This window comes from Nelumbo nucifera, chromosome 5, assembly GCF_055504915.1.
Source record: "Nelumbo nucifera cultivar China Antique chromosome 5, China Antique-T2T, whole genome shotgun sequence".
Classification (NCBI taxonomy): Eukaryota; Viridiplantae; Streptophyta; class Magnoliopsida; order Proteales; family Nelumbonaceae; genus Nelumbo; species Nelumbo nucifera.
This window is the reverse complement of record NC_142653.1, coordinates 37,785,283-37,813,120: the sequence shown is the minus strand read 5'-3', so window position 1 is coordinate 37,813,120 and position 27,838 is coordinate 37,785,283. Positions and strand designations below refer to the sequence as shown.

The window sequence follows — 27,838 nt, the reverse complement described above, 5'->3', positions numbered from 1 at the left end:
TAAGAACCAAAACACTATAATACATTCATAAAACATGTGTATATCGCATAAGAGTGTAATTTTACAAAAAACCAGTAGCCAATAGTGGAAGACAACCCAGACACTCTACATCCTAAACAAATGACCTGCTATAACATGGGCAAAACACCTGCCAAAGCACTCATGACTCACCCCCGCTTATTCAACATCAAAGTTTCATCCTGGTGTAAAAAGCCAGAAAAACCAATAGGTATGCATAAATATTATGCCTCAATAATCTACAACCGCTGAACAAGCACTCAAAATGATCTCTGACCACCAGGTTTAGATGACGATGAAGACTTGGCCTTTGCAAAATCAACCAGGTCCTTGAAGAGGGCATCCTCTGGTTTAACTTGTTTTGTTTCTATCAATGGATCCCGAATGTTGGTCTTTCCTTGACTAAGAGAGAGATTCTGGGTCTGTCCTGCTAAGCCATCATATGAGAATCCTGATCCACCACTAGCATTGGAAGCACCATTGGTCAGAGTTTGTTCAAAGAACTGTTGTCGTTGATTATATTTGGAAGGTGGGGGTGGTAAATAGCTAGAAGATTGGATGTCCCAAGGTGCCAAAGAGGGGAGATGCTCAGCAGATTTTGAACTTCGTACAGGTTCATCATATTTGGGCTGCTCTGTGAAAATGGACGATGATGTTGATTCCTTCACTTGAGATGGAATGGATGAGAAAGAGTATGTTGGAACTGATGGTGAAGTGGGGTTTGTGTAGTTTGAATGAACTGCAGGGGATGTTTTCTCTGGTAGTTCAGAGGCTCTTTGAGATCCATAGACATCACCACTTAGATAATCAATCATGCCAGCATCTGCACTGACCGGTTTCTTGGATGAAGGTGGCGGAGGAAGAAGTGGACTAACAGGCATCTGGTCCTTCTTAGCATCGACAGGCATCCTAGCCTGCGTAAGCTCATTATCTCTTGAAGACCTGCAATAACATGATTATTACTATCTAGCATGAGTTTATAAAAAAGTCGCGCAACATATCGGAGCAATAAGCTGTTTGCTGAATAGAATAGAATTCAAAGATCAAACTTTTCAGCGAAGGACTAGCATGGCATGTACTACAGGCACACACTTTACTAACAGAGAAAAGAACCATATCACTTATTTTTGGTATTAAAGACAGGTGAAGTCAACCGAAGTTTGAAGTCAATACTGATGCATCTGCAACCTCAATTATGTGTTTCTCATATAACTTGCTATCCACCTGGATAGACCAGTTGGGTGATAGATTTTTAAGCATGTGTTCTATATGAAAATAGGCCTACCTAAGGGACAAAGTGACTGTTGTTCCCACCCATGAGTATTTTAGACCACCTCATAAGGCAACACTTTTTTTGGGTTAATTTGGAATTCACCCACATACGGAATACTACAAATCTTCAAATTAATAGTGAAACTTCAACTTTTCTCTGGTAAAGAGACTGAAGAAAAATCCTTTGCGTCCTTATTCTTAGTTTTTCTTTTTTTTCAAAAAAGTAAATAAAAGAACAACGGAAGAAAGAAAAAGCATACAAGTAGATAAAAAAGAAGATTAAGCCTCAAAAGTCAAGACAGGAAGAAAAAACAATATTATCAGAGATTGATCAGTAAAGAAAGACCTGAATCAGGATCCTATTGCTAAAAATTCTAGTACACATCCAGGGTCTCAAGCAAGATCCATCAGCTAGGAGAGAATAATGACAGGAGAGAACCGTAAGCTTGTTAAGTATTATGGTCCCTAAAGGTTTATTAAAAAAACACTAGACTTGATACGTTCCATCAGTCTAGTGGCTTGTACCTTTGTACATAAAGTTTAACAGAATCTATCCTTGCATCACTCTGGTTCAAATCATTGAAAGAGCTACTTGGAGCGAAGCGAGAACCATCATGGAAGGGGCTTGAGTAACAGAATCAAATTAACATTGTAACATCAGAAAATCTAGAATTACAGAAGATAGATATAGGTCTTGTGATCATTCTATAATTTGTTTTCGTTCATGGTGAGACTATGTCTTAATAAAGGATTAACTAATAATTTCATAAAGATGATATTTTCAGTGAACCTACCAGCTAAAACAATTGTCAAATTTTTTCTAGGATTATGACACATCAATTTCCCAGAAGATTTTCTAATGGATAACGTGTTAGACTAGTACTAATTGTGGGAAAAAAAGAAAGATGTACAAAAGTATGTCTAGAACCCCTAAATTTCAGGCCAGCCCCTACTTCCCAGACCACTAATCATCTTTTACATGCCCAAATCATGCAAGTCCCAGGGCATTCCCGCAAATATTACTGTTATTTTTGTACTCCCTGTTAGCTAGCACAATCAGCTACACTATTTGCTAAATGACAAACCCAGGAAAACATAATTCTTCATTGCCTTGTCAGATAACTTATTTCTCGTATGTTATGCCTGTTGTTATGAAACCACCTCTAGTTACTTTTTAAGTCACCTTCTACCAAGGCCCTAGACCGTTTTTATGAAACTACCTCTAGCTACTTCGATACTTTCTGAGTCACCTTCTACCATCGGACTATCATAGTTGAGAGATATCAATTTCAATCCTTCTAATTTCATTACTTCAGCCCTTAATGAATTACCAACAGTTAGGCTGGCTCCATTACGACCTATGTGACCAGGGTTCAAAACTTGGAAAGAGCATCTCTGTATGTGCAGGGGTAAAGCTGTGTACATCTGTCCCTCCCCAGACCCTGCATTGGCAAGAGCCTCATGAACTGAGCTGCCCTAACACCAAATTGATGAACCCATGAAAATATTATTTGTGATTGCTCACCCAGTTCTTTTATTTATCTTATGAAATGTTTGTATTGCAATGGCCCTAGACTGTTGTTAGTGAACCACCCCTAACTACTTTTGGGTCATCTTCTACCAGAAGATTATCATAATTGAGAGATCTTCCCAGCTTCATTCTTTAAAAATGTCGTTACTTGAGCCCTTATTGAATTACCAATTCTCATGGGTCTAGAGAAAATGGCTATTATTTTTTCCATCACAGTTCCTAAAAGCTACCCTAACACCCAAGGCATCTAGATTTCCCATGCAAAATCCATCAAAATTCAGCTTAATAATATCATTGGGAAAGAGGACCAAACCATGGGTAGTATATTCCTCTTGGCACTTGTTGTGGATGAGGCTGGATATATGTCACCATTCTCTAATGATGTCATCTTAAACAAAGCAAAGATATTCAGTGTCATCACCCAATGGGCCACTTTAACACAACCAATGCTTCTTTCATTTGGATGCTCTCTTTGAATATCCTTGCATTTCTTACTTTCCGAACTGTCCACAGGACTGCTTTCTTGTGCATCTCCATATAATTTTCTCTCCTATTTGATGGAGAGAAAAAAAAAGGTAAAAAAAAAGTACTTCTCAATTTCAATTTACCAAAAGTTTAGAATAAGAAGCTTCTTCTGACAATTATACTGTGACCTTTTTAGAACCCTTGGGAATCCACTAAATATGTGATACAAGTATAAAATAGACAGCTTAGAAAATAGAAATTTTTTATTTAATAATCAAAATAACCTATCTATTGTAGAATTGACTTGAGTTTGCTATGTGATGTGACAAAAAAAGCAGTTACAAGACAAACATGCACACACAAATATGAAAAATGTTTCTCAGTCAGGTCAATATGTTTCTTTTCTACAGTAACAACATCCTATGTTTGCCATGAAGAGAGAGGATAGGGCATGCATTCATGTATTCGACACAAATGCATACGTAGAAATATTACATTGAATACAGATGCTGAGAAAGGTTTCTAGATGAGGTCATTTGGGTTTCTCGCAACATAGCCAACCCTATTTCTGACACATCAAGGGATGTTAAGGGATGATGGGTCAATTAGGACTGCCCATTCAATAAGGTACCCTCTGGATTGGATACATGTTCACTCTCTCAGGCCAATGGCAGCACTATATTCCATCATCCATTGGAGTTCTTGCAGGTAATATTAACCAAAATTTTAAATTTTCTAATAACATAAACGAAAAAAACAACAGAATTGCTTAGTTTGGAACATGGCAGAGTCTCTTGGACTGGAACTTGCTGCAATTACATGTTAAAGGGAAAAAATGCAGGAAAACAAAAAGTTGTGAGCCTATGCAACATTTTACCCTGATCATTTTCTACATTAATAAAACAACTACCAATCACTCATCAAAAAAGGGGATAAAACACAGAACCCTTTTAGAGCCTACAATTATAGAGCTATATGGTACCTGTGTTATTTAGGGGGTGTTCTGTACTGTGGCCACAAAAAGTGTGGTGTGTTCCAGGCTACCGTACCCCACTGTTGTGTCTTTGAAATGACAGGTTTTTGGAGCTCACCAAACTTTTGGTAATGATCTATACTGTGGTGGTGTGGTGTGTTCTAAGGCATTGGGACGTAAAATATAAATATTTTTGTCAAAATATACCTAATCAATGTTTATTGAATGCCCCAAAGTGTGGTGTGCTCTGGAACATGAGATTTTGGTATTCCCAAATCTGTGATATTTTGTGTTCCAGAACGAAACTCATCCAGTTCCAGAACACCCATGGCTTAAAAGAAAGTGTGCCATGCTGCATTTCAGAACCAAATGAAATGGTATGTGGCCACAGTAACAAACACCACCTTAGGCTATGTATTTGTGTGTGTGATTGTTTATACTAGACAGAAAATGGAAACCTCAAAGTAGCACCTGTGAGCTAGCTGGGTAAAATCATCTTCTGACTCATCGTCATCATGGTTGACATTCAAAAATGGTGCAACTGAATTGTCTGTAGTTCCTACCCAACCAGTAGGTTTTCCTTTCACTATGTCATCATGTCGGCAAAGCACACGTTGTAGGTCATCATTTAATGTCAACCCTTGACACAGAAGCTCCTCATCCCTGCAAGATAAACAACCAGAATTGTCACTTCAAAAAAAATTCAAGTAAACAAATTAAAATTTTCAGGCATTGGCATACGTTGTATTGTTAACAAGAATCATGACACGCTTTTGGTAAGAACGGCACTGGTCAACAAGGTCAACAATTACTTCTTGTTTCACCCCCTGCCAGAAGAGATGGACAATTAGAAGAAGCCTGTAGAACTGATTCAATGAAATGCAGTAATGAATTCAACCATTCGATACTATCTTTGTCATTACCTATGAATCTACAAATATATCTCAGGTTCCAGTGAGATGAAGGTTCCACCAAGTCTATCACATGCTAGAGATAATTTTAACTGGAAACCACATCCTTGAGAACTTTTCAAACTCGCAATCTTCACTCAATGGTTTCTCCATTGTCCCATAAAAAAAATGCACTAATTGCATACTGGAAAGATTTTTAGAGCAATTCTAAACAGCATTCAAATGGATTTCAATTTCTACAACAGTATTTCAAATCCAAGATCCAGAGACCAAACTTTAAGTATTGTATTCACCAAGAAATTCCCCAAGTTACCATCACAGCAAAGCTTACAGTAGTAGATGGCAAAAATTTTCAAAGAAAAAAATAAGAATAAGAAAACTAAAATCCATCTCCTAGTATAGTGAAAAGATTAACTAAAGCAGGAAGTGGAGAAGGCAGAATAATCAAGCAAGATCTTCTCCACTCTATAAAGCAATCTGAAAGATGAAATTACCTCAGGATTATGAGGATCCAATGCACCAAGCATTTCCATTAGTACATCTGCTAGGCCACATGCATTTTGAATTTCTAGCAGGCTATAAAAAAAGGCAGTTTTTAGAATATGATCCCACAGTAAACATAATGTAAAGCAACATAGTTAACTGAGCCAAAACATTTCACAAGTAGGTGAATTAATATATTAATCCCAATCTCCCAGATTTCATTTGCCATATCACCATCTACATTCTACAGTATGAAATATAAGTCCAAAAGCAAAGTTCAAGTTAAATGTCTCCTTAATACAGATAAGTGATGCATAGACAAATAAGGACAAAGAATACATGTTATTCTTAAATACTGAGCAATCCCTTTATTTTTGTTTTCTCTTTTCTTTTTTTTTTGGGTGGGGGGTGTAAAATCTAGCAGAAGGACTTAGGCATGTTTAAGTTAGTCAATGGTCAGTTTGACTTGACTTATTTTTTACCCTACATTTAACCTAGGTATTACAGTTCAACCAAGGATGACGAACAGAAACAATTTAACATTTTCTAAGTTTAGTCATGTATCATGAGGTAGCCAACGGTGTAAATCAAAAGGAATTAGTATAAAACTGGCAAGACTAAAGAAAGTCCAATAATGTTCATTAAGATTCTTTCTTTTTATTTCAGTTTGTAGATGGATCAAGATTATGAGAAGTATAAAGGAAATTAATAGTTCTAGCCAAACATTGTGATGGTATAGATAATTAAGGATAAAGAAGACATGTAAGAAACAAATATGAAGCTTTTCTTTTCCTTTTTTCTTGGGGTGTCTGAAATATAGTAGCAAGATTTAGGCATGGTTAAGTTATTTAACACTCAAAAGTTGACTTGCTATAATTCTTCACCCACATTTTAAATTAGGTGTCAAAGTTATACCAAGGAAAATGAACAGTGATAGCTTAACATCTTCATAGAAGTCTAATCTTGTGTGTTCTGAGATGAACAAACCATAGCTGTCAAGGCGACACCTGGGCGACAAGACACCCTTGGAGGCTCGCCTCACGCAATCGCCAAGCAGTATTGTACTTTCTATTACTATTTTATTCTTTATTTCGAGATTATAATTATAAATAGGCATTATTAAACTAAAATATTCATTTTGTGTGCTTATATACTAATTTCTTTTTATTATTTTCTTATTTGTTAGGTTTGATCAACACAAACATTGCTAAATGCTGTATTGAACCCTCAAAGATTTCAAAACCTGAACCAATAAGGTATAACTTAAAATTTTGTCTAATCAACACATTTTCTTCTTCTTCTTTTCTTTTCTCCTACTTTTTCTTCCACATCTTCCATGCCTTCTACTAACAAAAATAAGGGTTCAGCCGCTATATTTTTTCAATTTTCTTTTCTTTCTTCTTTTTCTTCTCATGAATATGTTGATTTTCTATACTTGAACATGAACTTTATACGTTTCTTATGAAAATTATGAATAATTATTAAGGAAATATGGTTATGGTACCTAGGGAACTACCCTGGGATCTATGTTTTTTACATAAAAAAATCCATCTCCTAGGCAATGCCTAGGCGACTAGGCAACAAGGCGCCCCCCCTGTCACCTAGCTTTGCCTTGGCGCCTTGAAAACTATGGAACAAACAGATAAAAGCCATCAGTATCAACAAAAGAATATTATTACAAAGGTGACAAGACTAAGGAGTCCATTAACATTCATACAAAAGGTTCTCTTTTTTCTTTCAGCTTGTAGATCAATCATGATTATGAGAAATTTGATAGACATGAATAATTGTAGTCCAACATTGTGATTCTCTTTATTCCCTTTTTCAGGAACTAACAGTAATTATCTGAAAAGGTCCTCTATACATGAGGGGATTCATGTACTGTTAAACTATCTTACAAGGTGTTTAGCTAAATAACATAGAAATATGTGATAATTGTATAAGCCTTTCATGATTAATTGAGAAACTAATAGAAATTCATGCTCATCAGGGGTATATAGGTTGGTTTCTTAAGAAGCTCATTGAGGTTGATGTATTATGTTTTAGTGAGTAAAAGATTATGGTAAGGTTTTTTTTAACAGCTGCAGAAATGTGATTTCCAATAACTATAAAGAGGTGTATGGGATCCCCTAATTGAGACGACGCTATTGGGAACCCCTTACATCTGGGTGCATGCAGACTGCAAGGTTCCCAGGCACAGAGCCCAGGCATGATGCATGGATTCACATGGACCTCAATACACGTTTTCTCGGTAATTCATATCCTTGATACATGCTAACTAAAGTTCAAATCATTTTGACCTCCTAGTCCAATGGTGAAATCAAGAATATAATGAAGGTTGAGATAAGGTAGATGATCATCAAGTCAAGAGAATAAAATATCTTACTTAAGGAAATAAAATAGGGGCCATTACTTGGTGTAATGGTAAAATCTTGGGCTGTCAAGAGTAAGAACATGGGTTCAAGCCTGAGAGTAGCCGCTTTGTGCAAAAGAATGCTAAAGGTTAGGACCGTATCCATCCCACCCCTCCCAAGACCCCAGATGGCTGGGACCAACATTGAGTAATGGCCATTCAATGTTTAATGCATCAATCTCAGAGCAAAAATGCAGTAGAAGGGAATAGTAAAAGAAGAAACTTCATGAATTTAGCACAAAGAAATTGTCTGTTCTAGGTGCAGTGGCAAGGGTGAAATAGAATAGGACTTAAGATACAGAGCAGTACCTGAGACCAGAAGCATCAGATGGAAGAGATACCTCTACAGCTGCTTCTTCATACACTGGGGCTGAATGAAGTATTGGCTGGCTTTGAGGTGGAGTGAACAAGGGTACACTGTTCTCCTCTCGAGGTGGAAATTCAACTCCAGCAGACTGTCAATTATTAATAAACTTGGCTTGATGTTCAATGAAATATGATGAAAAGAAAATTAAGAAATAAGCTTTTACACACTGAAAGCAGATAAGAATTGGAAATTAATGATACTGGCTATGAAGAAAAGAGCACACCATATGTGAAAAATGGAATTCATGGCAGAATGGAAGCCATTTAAATATGTGTTTTTAACTTCATATTATTAAATACAAAGAAAGCAAGTAGACACATCAGTTTAAAATTTCAGTAACAATTCACATGTGCAAAAATAGGTAAAAATTAGATACAACCAGCTGAGCATACATTAGGTAAATATCTTTCACTACCATTTTGGCGATGGAAGTGACACAAGAAACATTAAAAAAAGAGCAGTGGACAAAGCAAGAAATACATGTGCATGCATTCATATAAGAATGCAAACCAATGAATATATCAAACGCTGAAATAACATAAATGGCATGAAATAGTTAAACATAATAATCATTCAACAAAATGAACAAGATATAAGTATTGACAAAAAAAATAGAAGTATGCAGAAGGCATAAAAACTGAAGCAAGGAGACAGATTATCCCTTTAGAATTTTCCCTAAAAAATTGCATGGCCAAAAGGCACAATTAAAGTTAATGCTTCTCAACCCAAGGATTTTAGACCAACTAATTTGGTTAGTGAACTCTACAAGATTATTGCTAACATGCTTTCCCTTAGGATTAGGAAGTAACATCCCAGTCTCTTGGAGCTTTTATACAGAATAGATTGATAATAGATCAAATCCTTATAGCCAATGAATGTGTTCAAGAGACTAGGAGAGTGAGGAAGAAGGGATGGTCTGTGAATTGGATCCAGATAAAAGCTAATAACAAGGTGGACAGGTCATTTTTGGAAATGTTTACGGAGAAAACAAGCTCTGGGCCCAACTGGAGGAAATGGATCATGGGATGCCTACATTTGAGTCACTACTCCATTTTGATGGTCAGAAAAGGATTTCTTTTCAGCCAAAAGAGGTCTCAGGCAAGGTGACCCTTTATCCTCATTCTTGTTCATCATAGTAGATGATGTTCTTGGTCATTTAATCTCTAAAGTTGACACTTGGGCTTGCTAAGGCCATGAGGGTAGGACTGTAATCAGATCGATTTGGAATCCAAATCTGACCTGAGTTCGATATTACGGATTTTGGATCAGATTCAGATTTAATTTGATCCTGCTCTAAAAATATAAATTAAAAGGAGATAATGCTGACTGAGCTCCGAACTAAGAAGACCCTAGAGACAAGCATCACCCATCAGAAATTCAGAACAGAACAAAATCAAATGAATACATGGACTGACACAAATAATTTTGAGGGAAATCATTAGATACATATATCTGACCCTGCTTTATTGTCACTAAAATATAGAAAAATAAAAAAACAATTAATTATTTTTACCTTATACATACATAAAAATGATTATAGATATAGCATATTATGTATAAAATCTATATAAATATATTTTATAGTACTTATAATCAGACATCCATATCTGAGTAATCAGATCGGATGTCAGATCAGGTGTCGGATTTTCGGAGTCTGCTGACAGCCGTACATGAGGGTAAGGAGAGATGAGGTGGTGGTCTCTAATCTGCAGTTCATGGATGATATTATCATTCTTTACATGGGGAAATTGCAATCCAGAACCTTAAAATTCTTACTCAAAATGCTTTGAAAGGATTTCCAACTTGAGAGTAAATTTGGAGAAAAGTAGCATAGCCAGCATCAATTTGGATAGGGCAGTAGAGAAGGTATATGTTGAAGTTGTGGGGTGTGCAGCTGTGTCCTGGCCTTAGTTCTATCTTTAATCACCCTTAGGTGGCAATCCTAGATCCCTTAGCTTTTGGAACCCAGTCTTGGATGGGTTCTCAGTTCTCTAAAAACTTGCCAAAAGGATTTGCATCTCCTTGGGTAGAAGGATTACATTTATTAAATACACAACTCCACACTTACTAGTGTATTATCTTTCTTTTTTAAAACTTCTGGTCCTAGTGGCTAAGAGGCTAGAGAAGACTATGTGGGATTTCCTTTAGGATCCGGGGGATTCTAAAGGGATCCATTTCAATCTTTTTAGGTTTGGGTGGTTTGGTGAAAAGAAACTCTTCTCTCCACCAGAAGTGGATTACATGGTTCCCATTTGATGCTAATAAGTTGTGGAAAAATGTAATCAAGAATATTCATGGCTTGGTTGTGAATTATTGGAATGTTGGAGTAGTTACAGCAGTACTACCTACTAACAACACCATCGTATCCCCTTGGAAATCTATTCATTCCCTCTATAATTTGTTTTTTCCATTTGTCCAGTATGATGCTTTTTGTGCAGACAAATAAATTTTCAAAGTACCTGTTGGTAGGGAGGGTGTTTTCTGCTTAAATATAAATGTTGTTTTATGTATTCCCTCTCCATTTTATAAACAAATCCATATCCCAGCATGTATCTTTGTTTGAGACAAGACCTTGGAATTTGGGTTGAGAGAAGCTCAAGTGATCCTGAAGTAACTTTAACTCTTGATTTCTTATCACATCTTGAGGAGGTCTTTGTTCGAGACAAGACCTTCTTGGAATTTGGGTTGAGAGAAGCTTAAGAGATCCTGAAGTAACTTTAACTCTTGATTTCTTATCACATCTTGAGGAGGTCTTTTATGATGTAACTTTGGATGATCACAGAATTTGGACCTTGGCGAACTCTGGTTCTTTCACTTTCACATCTTTCTTTTCCACCCTTTCCTCTTCTCCCCTTCCCCATAGGCCTTTTCCTGTGATGACTATTTGGTGCAGGCCAATACCACCCAAGATCAGTGCCTTCTGTTGGGAGATTTTCCATCAAAGGATTAACACTTATGAGGTCCTACAAAAAAAAAAGGAGACCCAGTTGCTCTTGTCTCCCCATATCTGCTTGTTATGTAAAGCAAATGATGAATCTACATATTTTCCCTCTTTGGATGCAGGTGGACAGCCCCATGGGAAGTGGGCAGCTTGTTTATAGATAATTTCTTCTCCCCACTAAAGAAGGATGGAAAATTACTATGTAAATGCACTAGGGCTGTGTTGGAGTCGGCTGTACAAGGGTAGTATAGTCCTTTTATGTTTAGTTATATATGAGTTGTTCAGCTGATGTGGCTGTCACTTAAGCGAGGGCACAATGGTAATTCTTGTATACCTTAGAAGAGTATAAATAAAAGAAGGGCCGACTAGAGGGATTTGGATATTTTTTCTCTCTAGTTCGGTTGTGACCTTTTCTCCTTCTTCTCCTTCTTCTTCTCCTTCTTCTCTCTCTTCTTCTTCTCTTTCTTCTGATCTGAACTTATACAAACATCTAATCTGAGTTTTATCATGGTATCAGATCCAGGTTAATCAGTTCAGATCAGTCGCCTCCTTTTTTTCTCTGTTTTGCGCATTCTTTTCTAGGGTTTTGCAGAATTCTCATTGATAACTAGAGAGTTTTCCAGAAAGAAAAAAAAGGACTGGTCGTTTTCTCCTTCTGGGGGTTTCCATGCCTCCAATGAGTGCAGTTGTTGTGGTTTTGTGTGGTTGGTAGAAAACCCTCTACTCGGCAGTTCGAAGAGGGCTGGTTTTGTGATGGTAACAGTGCAGACTTGGTACCCTCTACTCGACAAGTACATGATCTTCGAACTAAGCTGTGGTATGTAGCAAGTTTTTTTTATATGTTGCAGAACTGAACATCCTATTCGTGAGGTGTGTTGTGAGGGTTTCTAGTGCTGACAGTAGATGGCAACAGTGGTGCTGTTGCTAAAAGTGGTGAAGAGTTGTGAGTGTTGTACCTGATACTAGGAAGCCTAGTGGTGTTCAGTCATTCGTGTGGAGTGTGGTGATTTATTAGGGCAGTAGTAGAGTGACAATCTAGTGGTACAGTTTCCCCTTGTTTCCTTGTGCAGTCATGGGAGACAGCAGTGAATGCAAATCAAGTGTGATGGTGCCTTCTGATTATCTGAATGTGCAGATGACCTCTATAAAACTGAATGGTGAGAATTATGTCCCTTGGGCTAAGTTTGTTGAAGTTTTGCTGAAAGCCAAAAAGAAAGTGAAACATGTGAGGGAAGATAAACCCCCAATTGATTCTCCGAGATATGATGAATGGGAGCAGGAGGATGCTCAAATTATGACTTGGCTATGAAATAGCATGGAGTCCAAAATCGGCGTGAACTTCAAGTTTTTAGATACAGCCAAGGAAGTCTGGGATCATGCAAGGAAACTATATTTAGGACAAGATAACACTACTAGGGTTTATCAACTGTACCAAGAGTACTCATCTATAACAAGGGAATCAAAGTCTTGAAAACTATTATGCCAGTATGAGAAATTTACGAAATGAGTTAAATGTTTATCATCCTCTACACCTGATGTCAAAATTCAGCAACAACAAAGAGAGAAGTTGGATGTGACCAGATTTTTAGTAGGGCTGAAGTCTGAGTATGAACCTGTAAGGGCACTGATACTAGGTGGATCTGCTCTTCCCTCTCTTGAGGAAGTGTTTACTCATCTTTGGAGAATTTCAGTTGGACCCACAGAGACTTCCACTATGTCAAATAGGTTTGCATTTGCAGTTACGAGAGGGGGAGGTCGTGGTGGTAGAGGAGGTCAGCATGGCCGTGGTAGTGGTGGTGGACCCATGTATGGTCGTGGTGATGGTGGCATGTATAATCGTGGTGGTGGTCGTGTTGGAGGTCAAGACTCAAGGGGAGCCTGTGGTAGAGGACGTGGTAATACTCAGAGAAGGTGTACTCATTGTGGTATGGAGGGACATACTATCAACTTTTGCTATTATCTACACCCACCTTCAACCTGGGCAAATCATGCAGCTATAAATGGTGGTAGCTCAAGACAAGAATCTCAAGTTACTGATCAGATCCCTACTACATTTACAGATGCTTCTAGAAAGGAGACAATGAGTGTTTCACGGGATGAGTATGAGCGGTTCATTCAGGGTACATCTCAATAGAACACGGCTACCCTTGCACACTCAGGTACGGCTTGTCTGGCATCCACACCTTCCTGTTGGATTATAGATTATGGAGCTTCCGATCATATGACTAGAACTCCTGGTGTGTTTTCATCCATTTCTCCGTCCTCTACTTCCCAATCTGTTACTCTTGCCAATGGCTCTACATCAGCCATATGTGGTGTTGGTAATGTTGACATAAACCCATTATCCCTCTCAGTTTTATATGTTCCCAAGTTTCCCTTTAACCTGATGTCTGTTACTAAATTGACTAAGTCTCTTAATTGCTCAATAACCTTTTACCCTTCCTCTTGTGTGTTTCAAGATCTCAAGACGGGGATGAAGATTGGTGGAGGGCATAAAGCTAGTGGACTGTATTATCTTGATGGAGGTGGTTCGGCAACAACTCTTCAGTCATCTCTTTCCCCTCATCAGTGGCACTACAGACTTGGTCATCCATCTCTTAGAGCTCTCCAGTTACTTGTTCCGTCATTGAGTCGTGTCAGTTTGGGAAACATCGTTGTGTTTCCTTTAGTCCTAGAGTTGATAGTCATACATCGAGTCCTTTTTCTTTAGTCCATTCGGACATCTGGGGACCAAACAGAATAGTGTCTTATAATGGTTACAAGTACTTTGCAATTTTTGTTGATGATTATTCAAGGATGACATGGCTTTACCTTATGAAAGAAACGAGTGAACTGGTTTCTATCTTCCAGAAATTTTATGTTGAAATTCGCAATCAATTTGGTGTACATATTAAAATTCTTCGTTCTGATAATGGCCATGAGTATTTTTCCACACCCTTTCAAGAATATTTGGATCAACATGGCATTATCCATCAAACCTCGTGTACCTACACCCCTCAACAAAATGGGGTGGTTGAAAGAAAGAACTGTCACCTTTTAGAAACTACTCGGTCCCTCTTACATCATATGAATGTCCCCAAACCCTTTTGGAGTGATGCTATGCTTACATCCTGCTTTCTTATTAACCGCATGCCCATGTCTATCCTTGAAGGTCAGTCCCCTTTCTCTGTTTTGTTTCCCACGTTGTCTCCTTTTCCCCTTACTCCCAACGTTTTTGGATGTGTGTGTTTTGTTCATAATCTTGGGCCTGGAATGGACAAATTAGATGCTAGATCCACTAAGCGTGTCTTTCTTGACTATTCTAGGACTCAAAAAGGGTATAAGTGTTATAATCCTCGTTCTCAGCGTTCTTTTGTGTGTTCTAATGTTACATTTTTTGAGTCCATTCCTTTCTTCTCCGGGTCGGATACTTCTTCTCCTTCGTTGCCATCACCCCCTTTTCCAATTCCTATTGAGGACCCCATTCCTCTTGTTCCAGTTGTGACTCAGTCTTTGCCTCCGGTGCAGCTACCTGAGAGAGGACCACCTATCCAGCAAGTGTATACACATCGTCAGGCACCGACTCCTCCTCCAGCTTCGTCACCGTCAACAGATCCGGCAGTTGTTACCACGCCAATCCCAACCCCAATTTCTGACCTTGATCTTCCTATTGCTTTACAGAAAGGTAAACACAATTGCACTCTCCACTCCATTTCCAATTATGTTTTTGTATCTCACCTTTCGGCTTCCCATCGCCAGTTTGTTTCTATGTTATCCTCTGTCTCTATTCCCAAGGATGTCCAGGAAGCCCTCACTTCTCCAGGGTGGCGCCAAGCAATGGAAGAAGAACTCTCGCCCCTAACTCGTACTCATACGTGGGACCTCACCACTCTTCCTCCTGGTAAGCATGTTGTAGGCTGTAAGTGGGTGTATATGGTTAAATACTTACCTGATGGGAATGTTTAACGGTTGAAAGCTTGGTTAGTTGCCAAAGGTTATTCACAGTTATATGGTATTGATTACACAGACACCTTCTCTCCGGTTGCCAAAATTGGGTCAGTTCGTGTTCTGATTTCTCTTGTTGCTATGTTTGATTGGCCCTTGTTTCAGCTTGACATCAAGAATGCTTTTTTGCATGGTGATCTTCTTGAGGAGGTGTACATGGAGCAACCACCATGGTTTGTTGCTCAGGGGGAGGGTGAGAAGGTATGTAGACTTAAGAAGGCTATTTATGGACTTAAACAATCTCCCCGTGCATGGTTTGGGAGATTTAGTGAAGTGGTGAAGAAGTTTGGACTGAAACAATGTCAGGTTGACCATTCCGTATTCAGCTATGAATCAAATGCTTGGAAGATTTCCAAATCAAATGCTTGGAAGATTCTCTTGGTGGTATATGTAGATGACATTGTTATCACAGGCAGTGAGAGACCAGGGATTGACAGGTTAAAGACTTACTTGCATGATCACTTCCAGACAAAGGATCTTTGAAAATTAAGATACTTCCTAGGGATAGAGGTAGCAAGGTACAAGAATGGTATTAATCTGTGCTAGAGGAAATATGTTCTTGATCTGCTAGAAGAAACAGGGTTGTTGGGTGCCAAACCAACTGAAACACCCATGGAACTGAATGTTAAATTGGGTAGTGATACAAGTGAGGAGTTCGAGGATCCGGGAAGGTACAGAAGGTTGGTGGGTAAGCTTAATTACCTAACCATCACTCGACCTGATATTTCATTTGCGGTCAGTATAGTGAGTCAATTTATGCAGAACCCTCAAATTCCACATTGGGAGGCAGTCCTAAGGATTGTGCAGTATTTGAAGGGAGCTCCAGGTCGTGGTTTGTTATATAAGAGTGGAGGAAGTCTTGAGATAGAGGGATACACAGATGCAGATTGGGCCGGTTCTGTATCTAACAGAAAGTCCACTACAGGGTATTGCACTTTTCTTGGTGGGAACTTAGTGACATGAAAAAGTAAGAAGCAGACAGTGGTAGCAAGAAGTAATGCAAAGGCTGAATATAGAGCTATGGCACACACAAAATGCGAACTAGTATGGTTGAAGCATCTCCTAGAGGAGATGGAATACTCGATTGACACTCCTATGAAGCTATACTGTGATAATCAAACTGCAGTTCATATCTCCTCTAATCCAGTGTTTCATGAAAGGGCGAAGCATATAGAAGTGGATTGCCACTTTGTACATGAGAAGGTGCTTAGTGGAGTGATAAGTACAACATATGTGAACACAGGAAATCAATGGGCAGATTTGTTTACCAAAGGGTTGAATCAGGGAAGAGTGGACTACATATGTAACAAGCTGGGACTATATGACATATACTCACTAGCTTTAGGGGGAGTGTTAGAGTCGGCTGTACAAGGGTAGTATAGTCCTTTTATGTTTAGTTATATATGAGTTGTTCAGCTGATGTGGCTCTCACTTAAGTGAGGGCACAATGGTAATTCTTGTATACCTTAGAAGAGTATAAATAAAAGAAGGGCTGACTAGAGGGGTTTGGATTTTTTTCTCTCTAGTTCAGTTGTGACCTTTTCTCCTTCTTCTTCTTCTCCTTCTTCTCTCTCTTCTTCTCTTTCTTCTGATCTGAACTTATACGAACATCAAATCTGAGTTTTACCAGGCTGCTATACTTTTCTCGCTTTAGAAGGAGAGAAATGCAAAAATTTTCAAGAAAGACACTCAAACAAGAGAAGCAATGATGAAAACATCACAATAAAGGTCGTTCATTGGGCTAAAACTCTATGGTTTCTTGGTGGATCATGATGAGAGGTTGGCCACATATTGCTTCATCTTTATTTGCAATTGACAGTTTAGATTCTCGAAAATAGCACCCACCACCAGAAAACAGCCTCAAACTGAACTTGATGGGTAAAGCATTGAAAATTCAGGGCAATCAGGCATATGGGGTGTGTTTAGACACCATGACAGCACATTAACAGCCTTGTATTCAGGACTTATTGGACATGTGAAGTTGTGAACTAAATAAGAGTAGAATTACTGGTCGCACTTTGAAATCTAAGAATAGGGAGAGACCTCTACTACAACTAGCTGCAAGTAGGGGGGAAATGATAAAAGAACAGTTAAGAACATACTACGTAACAAGCATGAAATTAGCTAGGGTTCTGATTCAGGAAGATTTACAGACCAGAAAATATCGGTTCTATCAGCTTACTCCTGTTCATATGAAACAAGTTGAAAAGAACCATGTTATCTGACCACATAGCTCATATAGGACAGAAAAGGATACTTAAAGAGTACTTTCAGGGTTTGCTGTTACTAGTCCTAGAGTTACATATATTTTCATTAATATTTGATCACAGCCTAAAGGCTCCGCAAGTGTGAGATTGTCTTACATTGCTAATTTGAAGCCCAGATAAAAGAGGGTTGTGTCACACTGGCAGCCAGCATTAAAACTTTCACCAAACTTTTATGAAAATAGATCCAAGGCCAAGAAAGACATCCTAGTATCATTTTCAGTTATAAATTTCTGTATTCCATAATATAATTTTTTTGAGCAAAAGGTAAAGTATTATATAATATAATCAATTCTCCTCAGCAGAGCAACAAGATGTATTTAAAATCATAAATTTTCATATGGCAAGAACCCAAACAAAAAAGAAAGGCAAAGCAACAAGTAGTATAGTGGATTCAAGCAAATGAGTACTGCAACACACTGAATCTAAGCAAATAAACAAAGTAATAGCACATTAAATCCAAGCAAGTATTACACCAAGAAACCAAGCAAATAAGTAATGAACAATATATCAATACTAAACTAAATTATTATATGTATCATGGAGCACAAATAAAATGCAACATAGTGCACAGAATATTATAAAGTGCTACCTTCCTCTTCTTGTTGCAATTGAACAAAAGGCATGGTTTAAAGGCACCCCCGAGAAAAATTTGCCACCTAGGCATCAACTTGGCAACTATGTTTGCCACCAACTACTGATTTTATTTATCATGGAGAAGAAACTCTTTTCCTGTAAGGCTGTATTTGGATTGCAAGAAGTGGAAACAAGCAATAGGAAAGGATTTGCAAGGTCCAAAAACAAGGTGAAGAGAACATTGAGAACAGCCAAATGTTTTCACAAGTCCATTGATTTGATTGAAAATGGAACAGCTAGGGGAGCTAGTCATTCCCATTATCCATCAAATCATAGAGGAATCTGCGCCAGTTTTCCACTTACACCACACAATCCAAACACAGCCTAAGATATGTAAAGGCCAATGGCTTGGACAATGAAACATTTTATGGATTTCTTATTACTATGATTGAATAAAAACAAAATGATGGGAGAAACTCTCTTTTTAAATTATTTGGACTGTTTCAGTGAGTGGTTGAGATTATAACTCATTCATCTTTGTCCAATATCTAGCATATATGAACCAAAGAACATAAACAAAAAAAAAATGTTACATGAACTAAGATGTGGTGAATTATTAAAAACAGAAAATAAACCAAACAAAGTTGCAAAATGGAGTGTAAAATATATATCAACACACCATTACATGCAATAAGCTTGGCAGGGATCAACATTTGAATTAGCACACTCCTCGTGAATGGGAAAATGATTCAAAAGCAGGCTTCTAATGATTACTAGTTTACAACAATCACCAGTAGAACAATTATTTCACAAATAATACTGAGGTAATAAGTTAATAAAAGGCAAATAAAAGAAAATGTTAAATAAGCACCTTCAGTTCATTGTATGCAGCATAGTACTGGGGATACCTTCCTCCAGGACCCTCAAAAGCTTCTTGCCATGCATCTATGAGAATTAATATCTTTTCTCTTACACTAAGGTCTGGCTGTGGAGGTTAAAATTTGAAGAAATTGTTAAATAAGATACTGTAATTGAAAATAGAATATTTATAACCGAAGGCAAGGAGAAAGAGGACCTTTTTCTTTACTATTTTGACCATTTCATGCAAGATGTCTCGCTCAACAATTTGTTGAAATACATTATGCCCACAATTTTTGCTGAGCATCTCTAACACCTGGACCAGGATTTTCCAGAATCATATTTGGGCAGTTCCAAGTAATGCAGAAAACCCAATGAGGGATTCATTGTTCAGTTTTCTCTAACCAAAATAAGAAATGTTAAACTAACATAAGAGAAAGAAGAAAATAACAAAAATAGAAATCTTTTATCATCCTTTATAAAATTCATTATTATTTTAGTCATTGGCTTTCTTTTAATTTGTCATTATATTTAATCATTTCTGTGCACTTTTCTTCACAGACTTGATCCTTTGATTTCATAGGGTTGACTTCCTATTAAAAAAAATGCAAATTGTGAAAGGTCTGTTGGCATGATGATGTGTTGTGTGTGTGCATTTTGTGTCTATATGTATGTCTGAGAGAGATAGAGGCCTGGGAACTCAGCCAGAGAAGAATAAAGTCCCTACTTCAGGGCCTTTGGATCAATAGCTGTAATATGCCGAAGTGCCCAGCACAGCTAGAGGGTAGGAGGATTCTCAGGTGGTTATTGGATGGCTCAGAAATGATGTTAACTTGAGGGCTTGGGCTTTCCATCACTACGTCAGAGAGGCTCAAGCTCTAGCATTAAGAATTTAACATCTCATTCAGAAAGATCCCCAGGGATCAACCAACCCTTTGGATGAAATTCTGGCAAGAAGTGGTCTTGAGAGAAATGACCCAGGCCAGGACGTAATAGGGAACCTCCCTCCAAGTATGCAATATAGTTTGTATCCATTCTCTGTATTAGTATGAGATGATTTTTGTATATATGCCCCCATGGAAAAGTGGTACTCAGTCAGTCATCTTATAACAAGAAGATGCTTGATGATTGAACTCCTACCAAATACCAATATTTCTTATTAATTGTTACCAATCACAATAATATATAAAAAGAATGAATGACCTGGGTGGCTGAGTTAGCAAATCCATCAACCTATAGCAGATTTGACTAAAACAAATCTTAATTTCAAGAGCAAGACATATGATGACTAATGAGTTAACCAGAAAAACCATGGAATTTAACCTCATTGGTAAGTAACCAGGATTCATGTCAAGCATATAATTGTATGATTTAATAAACCTATAGACTGAAACTATGGGATAACTCTTTTTCAATAGAGACTAACCTAAACATATTTCAACATAGAATATCCTGCAATAATCCAATAACATTGGCCAAATTGCAAAAATGGAAATTGGCCATAAAAAGCTCCCTTGTAATGATAAGTGTATTTGCACTTTACTCTCACATAGGTAGAATAAGAAAATGCAATTGTTGCAAAAGCATCAATTTATAATCAATAATGCATCAATAAAATTATCATGTAACACACCATGCATGATATCAATCTTATGAATCAAAAGTGGCAAACATAGTAGATTGTTGTTGACAGGATGACATATGTTTATTTTATAAAGTCTTCATGGGACTACACAACGGGGGGTAGCCTGTCTTCCATTCCCACACCCCCAACCCTAGTGGGAGTTGATCCCAAGTCTCCACTACAACCAGCCAGAGAACTTAACAACAAAACCACAATCAGATGGATGACAGACTAACATATAGTTGTCAAGGAATCTAGGCGATTCTGAGCAACATTGGGGCACCTAGTCTCATAGGTAATAAGAATTTTATAATATAAAGAACTAACTTTTGGCTGGTTCCCTAGTTTTAAATACCATTCTGTTGGGATCCAAACACTCCCTCCGAACCCAACTATAGGAGTGGAGCAGGCCACCACTGAACAGCATTTCACTAGAAGACAGAGAGGCTAGTGTGACACGCGGCAGAGCCTCCCAGAGTTAGTTACACTCAGAGCCTTTCTCGCGTCGGGCTTGCATCTCAGCCCATGAGAGACATTTGAAGGGCATAGTGGGCCGGGGCAATATGGGCTTCTGATGATCCCCAGCCAGTTTCATGGGCTGCTGATCGACCCGTGGAGGAGTCCTCAAATTCGGGTAGGTCGGTTTGCTAGCTCTACAAAGGTTGTCGATTCTTTCTTCTTGCAGGCGAGCCAATCCCACCGCAGCCATGACAGTCACCGGACGGAGAGCCCTCACCTCCAGACAGATATCCTCTCTAAGACCTCCCACAAAACATCCTACTAAGGCTTTCTCCGGCCAGCCGTGTACCCTGGTCGCCATCCGCTCGAACTCGAGCTAGTACTCTGCTACCATTCCAGTCTACTTCAACCGAGTGATAAGCTCGTCGTAGTCCACAAATGCCGTCAACCCAAAGCGGACGCACAAAGCTTCGGTGAACTCCACCCAAGTTACCTAGGGATGATTCTGGCGACACCACTAGAGCCATAGAATCGCGTCTCCTTCTAGATGAATGGAGGCGATGGAGACACGCTGGTCTACGGGAGTTTCATGGTATTCGAAATATCTTTCTGCTCAGAAGATCCAAGGAATGGGATCTCCACCGAAATAGTTGGGAAAGTTGATCTTAGTGACTTTTTCGATGGGGTAATACCCTATTCTTTGGCTACTGGAAGCTGAGGCTTCTGCTCCTGCTAGGTGACTGGTCTCGCTGGATTGTTGCTGAGAGGCGAAGCTAGAGACGACCACTTTGAGTTCCTTGAGTTCATTCAACACCTGGTGGAATCCAACCTCAAGCTGGTCGACCCTTTCATCCACGGTAGTGGAACGTGTTTGTGGCATCGTGAAGCCTGGGATTTTGGATAGCCTAGCTCTGATACCAATTTGATGAGTTACTGCTCACCTCGGAAGCCCCTTCGAGGGTGGCTTAACCTCCTGAAACAGAAGATGGGGGGAAGAGAGGGGAAAGGTAGGAAGAAAATGACTCAGAGAGAGATGAAAGGGATATTCATTCACGCCACTTATTACATGATCAGGGCCTTAAATAGTTGGCCTACATGTATGCAATCATGGAGAGAATATCTTCTGGTGGCAGTGTAACCAACTCTGGGAGGCTCTGCCGCGTGTCACGCTAGCCTCTCTGTCTTCTAGTGAAATGCTATTCGGTGGTGGCCTGCTCCACTCCTATAGTTGGGTTCGGAGGGAGTGTTTGGGTCCCAACACATTCACAAGCATGCATATTAAATGAAAAAAAAAAAAAAAGCAATCTTCTTTATTAAAAATATTAAAGTTCCTTTAAAAATGTGGTAAATCACCATATCTAAAAGACAAAAATCTTTTAAATCCTCAAAATCCTTTGATCTTTTAAATTTCAATAGTAAAACATTAAAACAAAGTATGAAATCAACTCTCTTGAGTCTTATTTTCTCCATTATTTTAGAGAGCTTTATTGTTGAAATCAGTCTACTATCATAAATATAGGATTTTTTTCAGAGTATTTTAGGAAGAGAGAGAAAGAGAGATTGTCTCCGTCTATCTCAAATCCACCTATCCTTTGGACTTCTCATTAAAATAAAATTATATATATATATATATATCTTTGTTGATTCCCCTCCTTGGGTTTGCTTATGGCTTATCTTTCTCATTAGAATTAATTACTTTTAAAGCATTCATGACTGATTCTCCATCATTAGATTTCTTTCTTTCTGATGACATCTACAAATGTCTTACGAATCCAAAAAAAATAGTTTTGGTTATCTAAGCAAAATTATAAATTTATTCTCTTAAATAACTAATAATTCATTTATTAGATCAAACATTTGTGTGTTTTATGGAAATAATACAGCACCACAACTTCTTCACAAAGAGGTATTACGTGTAGTCAGTCCAAAAATTCTATAATGGGAACTCTTTGCTTCCTTACAATACAGAACTAAGAAAAAATACATCACATACTATGATATTCTGGCCCACTGGAAATCTAAATTCTAAACATAAGCATCATGCATAAAAAAATAATATGTTGTCAGCATATGAAACATAAATCCTTACAAGGAGAGCAAGAAGTTGTATTTTGGGATTTTTACTTCCAAGGCGCTTCTTGAGTATCTTCAAGGCATCCTTTGCTTGCCTGAAATTCCAAACCAAATTAGGAAAATTGCAATGAGAATATCTATAATTAGAAACAAACTGCAGGATACCAATAACCACAAAAATTAACATCATCAGAGTTAAATTTTAGAACATACAACAGATCCAAGTACTTTACCAGAGTAACTAATTCACAGATAGCAGTCTCCTAGAATTCAAAGCTTCTAGGAGATTTGCTTACAGCCTAAAAGGGACATATAGTCTTAAATAAAGGATAAACCAGCACACTTTATTACAGCCTAATAGTAGCAGATATCTTATCAAATCATACAATCAATTTCATGGTTTACAAACTGGCTCCATGCTCAGAAACCAGCCAACCAAATTTACTCAGTCAGGAATCACAAAGAACCAAGTGTAAGATGAAACTGTGTTGGGATTGTGTCTTATTTTACAACCGCTAGATTATTTTTGATCTAACGGTTGGTGTGGTCCCTCTTTAGGTTAAAGAGGTTTTACATATAAAAGCTTTCTTTTGTATGTAGGGTTAAGGTATTTGGGAGAAAAGGTATGAGAGAAAAATACAGAGTGCTCTTGGTGTGAGAGTGGGTTTTTCTCTTGTTTTGCTCTTCGGATTGAGAGAAAAGGGAGAACAGGTATACAAGGGTTAAGGGTTGGTTTGGGTTGCAAGCCAAAAGGTACTTGTATTGTTTTCAGTTTTCTTTCATAGTGAAAAACAGATTTCGTCTCTCCCGTGGACGTAGGCAGTAAGGCCAACCACGTAAGTCTTTGTCTTTGTGGTGCTTGTCTTTATTTGTCTTTGCTTGAATTCTATCATTTTTGCTTCTATTAGATTTCTCGCTGTTGCTATTTCAAATACCTTGTTATTTTGTACTGTGGGTGGTTGTTGTGAGGCCCCAACAAACTGCCCTATGATTCTCCAGCTGAAAATTTTAAGCAAGCTACTTTCACAATGTAAAGGGAATACCCATTACCTGCAAGGATTTCATGGCTTACAATCTTACTATACGTTCAAAAACTGATCACACAAGTTAGTCAGAAATCGAACTGGACCAACTTTTAAGATGGACAGTGCCCAAAACCATCAAAGAATGAGAAATTATATAAACTTGTGTAGGGCCTGTTAGCTTCCAGCAAGTAAGGCCATGTTGGTTCTAGATACTCTGGGATCTTGGAAGGGTAGAATGGATAGGTCCTAGCCTTTTTTTTGTGCACAGTGGTCACTCACAGGCTTGAAGCTGCATTCTCATGCTTGATAACCCAAGATTTTACCATTACCAAAGTAAGCTACAGAAGAAATTTGCTAGTTGAACAATGCTTTGCTAGCATCATGGAACCCCTTAAGTCAGAAAAGGTCAAAACAAATGTAGGGGTTTTGTGCGCAATCATATGGGGTTACAGAGGTTTTACATCTTGTCGTTAATGGGATTCTAGATCTCCATGGTGCTCAGTCCTGTAAAATTGGTATTGGGCTCCCAAATTCAACTCGTATTTTGGCTAAAAATTCAACTCATATTTTGGCTAGGAATTATCTTTTTCTTCAATAACAAGATTAAGAAGACTTCATTAGAATCCTAGAAAAATGAAAGTACAAATGAAAGGAACTCACAAAAAGAGGACAATATTGCTATGTCACCTAGCAACAAAACTGCCATGGATAACTAGGATGCACTGGCCTTGAATACAACTCTCCACATTAAGCTAGTCTAGCTAAAGATTTCTTTTTTTAAGAAAGTAACTTTTTATTAGAGAGAGAAAGAGCGAGAAAGAACGTATGCAATTTTACAATAACAACAATTATGACCCGCCCTCAACAAAAAAAAAAAAAACAAGTAAAAGAGCTGTGCTGGTATAGAATTGAATGAAATGATCTCTCTTGTGGCCGAATATCTATCATCCCTGGTAACATAACACAAAATTCAAGATCCCTCCCCGCCATCTAAATAGTTTAACATCAATACAATTGGAGAAACCAGAAATTACAAGGTAATCAAGGAAAGAAAAAAAAAAACACAAGTACAATATAGCAGCAGTACGACCAAGTAAAAGAATACAAACGAAGTTTAAGTGAAAAAAAAATACCCTGGGTCCATGTTAATAATGTCGCATAACTCAATGTTTATTGCCCAGTCTGGACCGATCAGCATATCGCTTGTCGCCCTCTCAACACATGCAGCAGCATTATTAGCCATGATTGCTCTACTTTGTACTTCCCCAGCCTCTACTCTCCTAAAAACCACAAATACATAAAAGAAAAATCTGATCTTTCAACTTCAAGCTCCTATGAATAGCAAGCAATGGTGAAATATGCATCTTTCTAATACTACTGTTGAGGACAATTTAAATAAGACTTTTATAAAGTTAGAACTTTATCATCTACCTTTGAAAAGAAAAATACAAATACAGAAGTAGATAAATTTCACGAATGAAAATTGAAATACTGCTAAGGAATTCACTACAATCACTACCATTTAGTCAAACTTTTTCTCCAACTCATCGCCAGAAACTCAAAGAAAATCACAATTCAAGACATCAAACAGAAACCCGGTTGAAATTGAACCGTAAAAGGCATCAACCGACTAAAACAAAAAATCAAGGACAAAATTTTAGGCTTGCCCTGATTCAGATAACAATTGAACAACCAACAAAAGACCTCAAATCCTTCCCAATTCAAAAACAGGTGAAACAAAAACAAAAACCCATTGAGAATTGAGAAAATATACAAAGGAAAAAAAAAAAAGAAAAGAAACCTTTGGCGAAAATCACGAAGACGATATCGAATTCCGGATGGGTTACCTATCGGACGAGAGACAGATTTGATGAGGGGTTTAGGTAGTTGGTTTGGTTTTGCTTATGTGTCCGACGGTGGAGAAAGTTGAACTCTGATAAGTGACAACAACAAAAGCGTATTTGACTTTGACACTACCACCTTTCCTCCTTCCCTTATTCTTCAAATCCTCTCTTATTTAATATAATTTTCTATAGAATTTCTAATTCTGTTTCTGTTGATTGATGTAAGTATATAACCATTTCTATATTCCGTCGTCCCGACTTTTCTTCGAAAAGGACTAGACTTCCTATAATACGCCCCAGCGCGTAACGCGCAAACCGCTGGGACGGGGCTCTGGGAGGAAGTTAGGAAGATCAAAGATGAGTTGCGACGTGAAGTGTGAATTCACGGTAAAGAAATGAAGGACCAAAATCTGAATTTGACCCGTGCACGCCGGCTTGGTCTTACATCTGTCTGACCGGACCAGCCAGGTGCCCAACTTGGACTGAGGCTGTGGAGATGGAGAAACGAGTTGACGACCCTGAGGTCAAGCCGAGGGAACCCATTTTTATGAAAACGAATTGATTTTTTGTTGTTTAAAAATAGAAACGATCCATGTGTAATGGGGGCATTTCCAAGAGATCGGATTCAGTTCTCACATTTTACTCACAACCACTTAATAGATGTGTATTGGGAATATCTCGTCATAAATAAAAATGGAGATGTTTGGTGGCTGTGAACAGGACGATTTTCTGCGGATTAAATCCGATCTCATTCACCAATGTAAATTGTTTTTCTTGGTACTAGTTTGATAATTTCAAAAATAAATCAGATTTGAAAAATAGATTGTTTCTCAATACAAATTTTGGTGTAGTTGTGCATATATATTTTTGTTTTCGTAACTGAAACAAAAACCACGTTCTTAAATTTCTGTTTTTAAGATCATGCTTCCCTCTAGTGATTTGATTATTGATATTACGTTTAATAAGTGATTGTGTATTTTCAAAGCAGTGGAAAAAAAAGGTCAGGCAGTATTTGTGCATAAATTCTAATCCAATAAATGCTAAATGGGCGTCTAGTCTAACCAATGTTGATACGGTATAAGCTCACCTTGCTATATTATTGGTCTATAACCTCACTAAATCCCTTATTTGGGTCAAAGCTCACCATTGGTTTTTTTATTCCCCTTTAAGTATAAAGCCTCTAATTAAATCATGGTTTTTTTCTTTTTTTTTTTTTGAAACTGAACTATTTCTATCGGCTTTTGCAATTCCTTGAATCAAAACCGAATCGATTGACCAGTTTTGGTTTTTAAGTAATTTGATTCTTCAATTTTTAGTTATTTTATATAAATATGTATAATATATTATAAATAGATTATTATTGATGAGGTGGTTTGGCCTTTTAATGATATTGTGACACATGGCACCCCAGAATGGTTTCATAATACCTCAGCACCGTATAGCCTATGACTTTAGAAGCACTTCGAACACACTTGCCTGCTTTAACTGTCATAGCACCACCTCGGTAAGGCCGTTCTGCCTTCATTGACCTGATTGAGGCCTAGTTGGTGATCTGCATGATGTAGGGGTCAACCTCCTTCACACATGGATTGTCATCTCTGAATCCTTTGGGATCATGTTGCCTCACCAATGGACCTAACTCCCACCTTGCCCGCATCAAAGGTAAGTGGATAAATTATGTTGCTTTACACGAAAGCCAACTCCAAGCATGAAACCACCTCCAAGTGAGACAGGCTAGTAAGCCACATCCTTCCAAA

At 38.0% G+C, this 27,838-nt stretch overlaps 1 protein-coding gene across 4 annotated transcripts; it reads right to left on the bottom strand.

Annotated features, from left to right (window-relative positions):
- LOC104606703 (TOM1-like protein 3) lies at positions 1 to 26,465 on the bottom strand. Of its 4 annotated transcripts, none has more exons than XM_010272043.3 (10): positions 26,085 to 26,465; positions 25,371 to 25,517; positions 23,229 to 23,307; positions 19,274 to 19,372; positions 19,070 to 19,183; positions 8,376 to 8,521; positions 5,665 to 5,746; positions 5,001 to 5,086; positions 4,731 to 4,922; positions 1 to 960 (listed from the first exon to the last, which is right to left on the bottom strand). In XM_010272043.3, exons 2-10 carry the CDS (start codon positions 25,478 to 25,480, stop codon positions 279 to 281), a joined length of 1,590 nt encoding a protein of 529 aa, XP_010270345.1. In that variant the 5' UTR covers positions 25,481 to 25,517; positions 26,085 to 26,465; the 3' UTR covers positions 1 to 278. The 4 variants fall into 4 exon arrangements, with proteins under 4 accessions (XP_010270345.1, XP_010270344.1, XP_010270342.1 ...); XM_010272042.3 differs by having other exon boundaries at positions 26,039 to 26,376; XM_010272040.2 differs by lacking the exon at positions 26,085 to 26,465 and adding an exon at positions 25,757 to 26,054.
- Positions 26,466 to 27,838: the final 1,373 nt, after the last annotated feature.

What these genes read in the sequence shown, in the direction of transcription:
- LOC104606703 (XM_010272040.2), bottom strand. Translation starts at nt 25,785, where the DNA reads ATGAGTTGGAGAAAAAGTTTGACTAAATG. An exon ending in ATTCTTGTTAACAATACAAC is followed by an intron (nt 4,923 to 5,000) that starts GTATGCCAATGC and finishes TTTATCTTGCAG; the next exon opens with GGATGAGGAGCTTCTGTGTC. An exon ending in TTTACCCAGCTAGCTCACAG is followed by an intron (nt 961 to 4,730) that starts GTGCTACTTTGA and finishes ATGTTATTGCAG; the next exon opens with GTCTTCAAGAGATAATGAGC.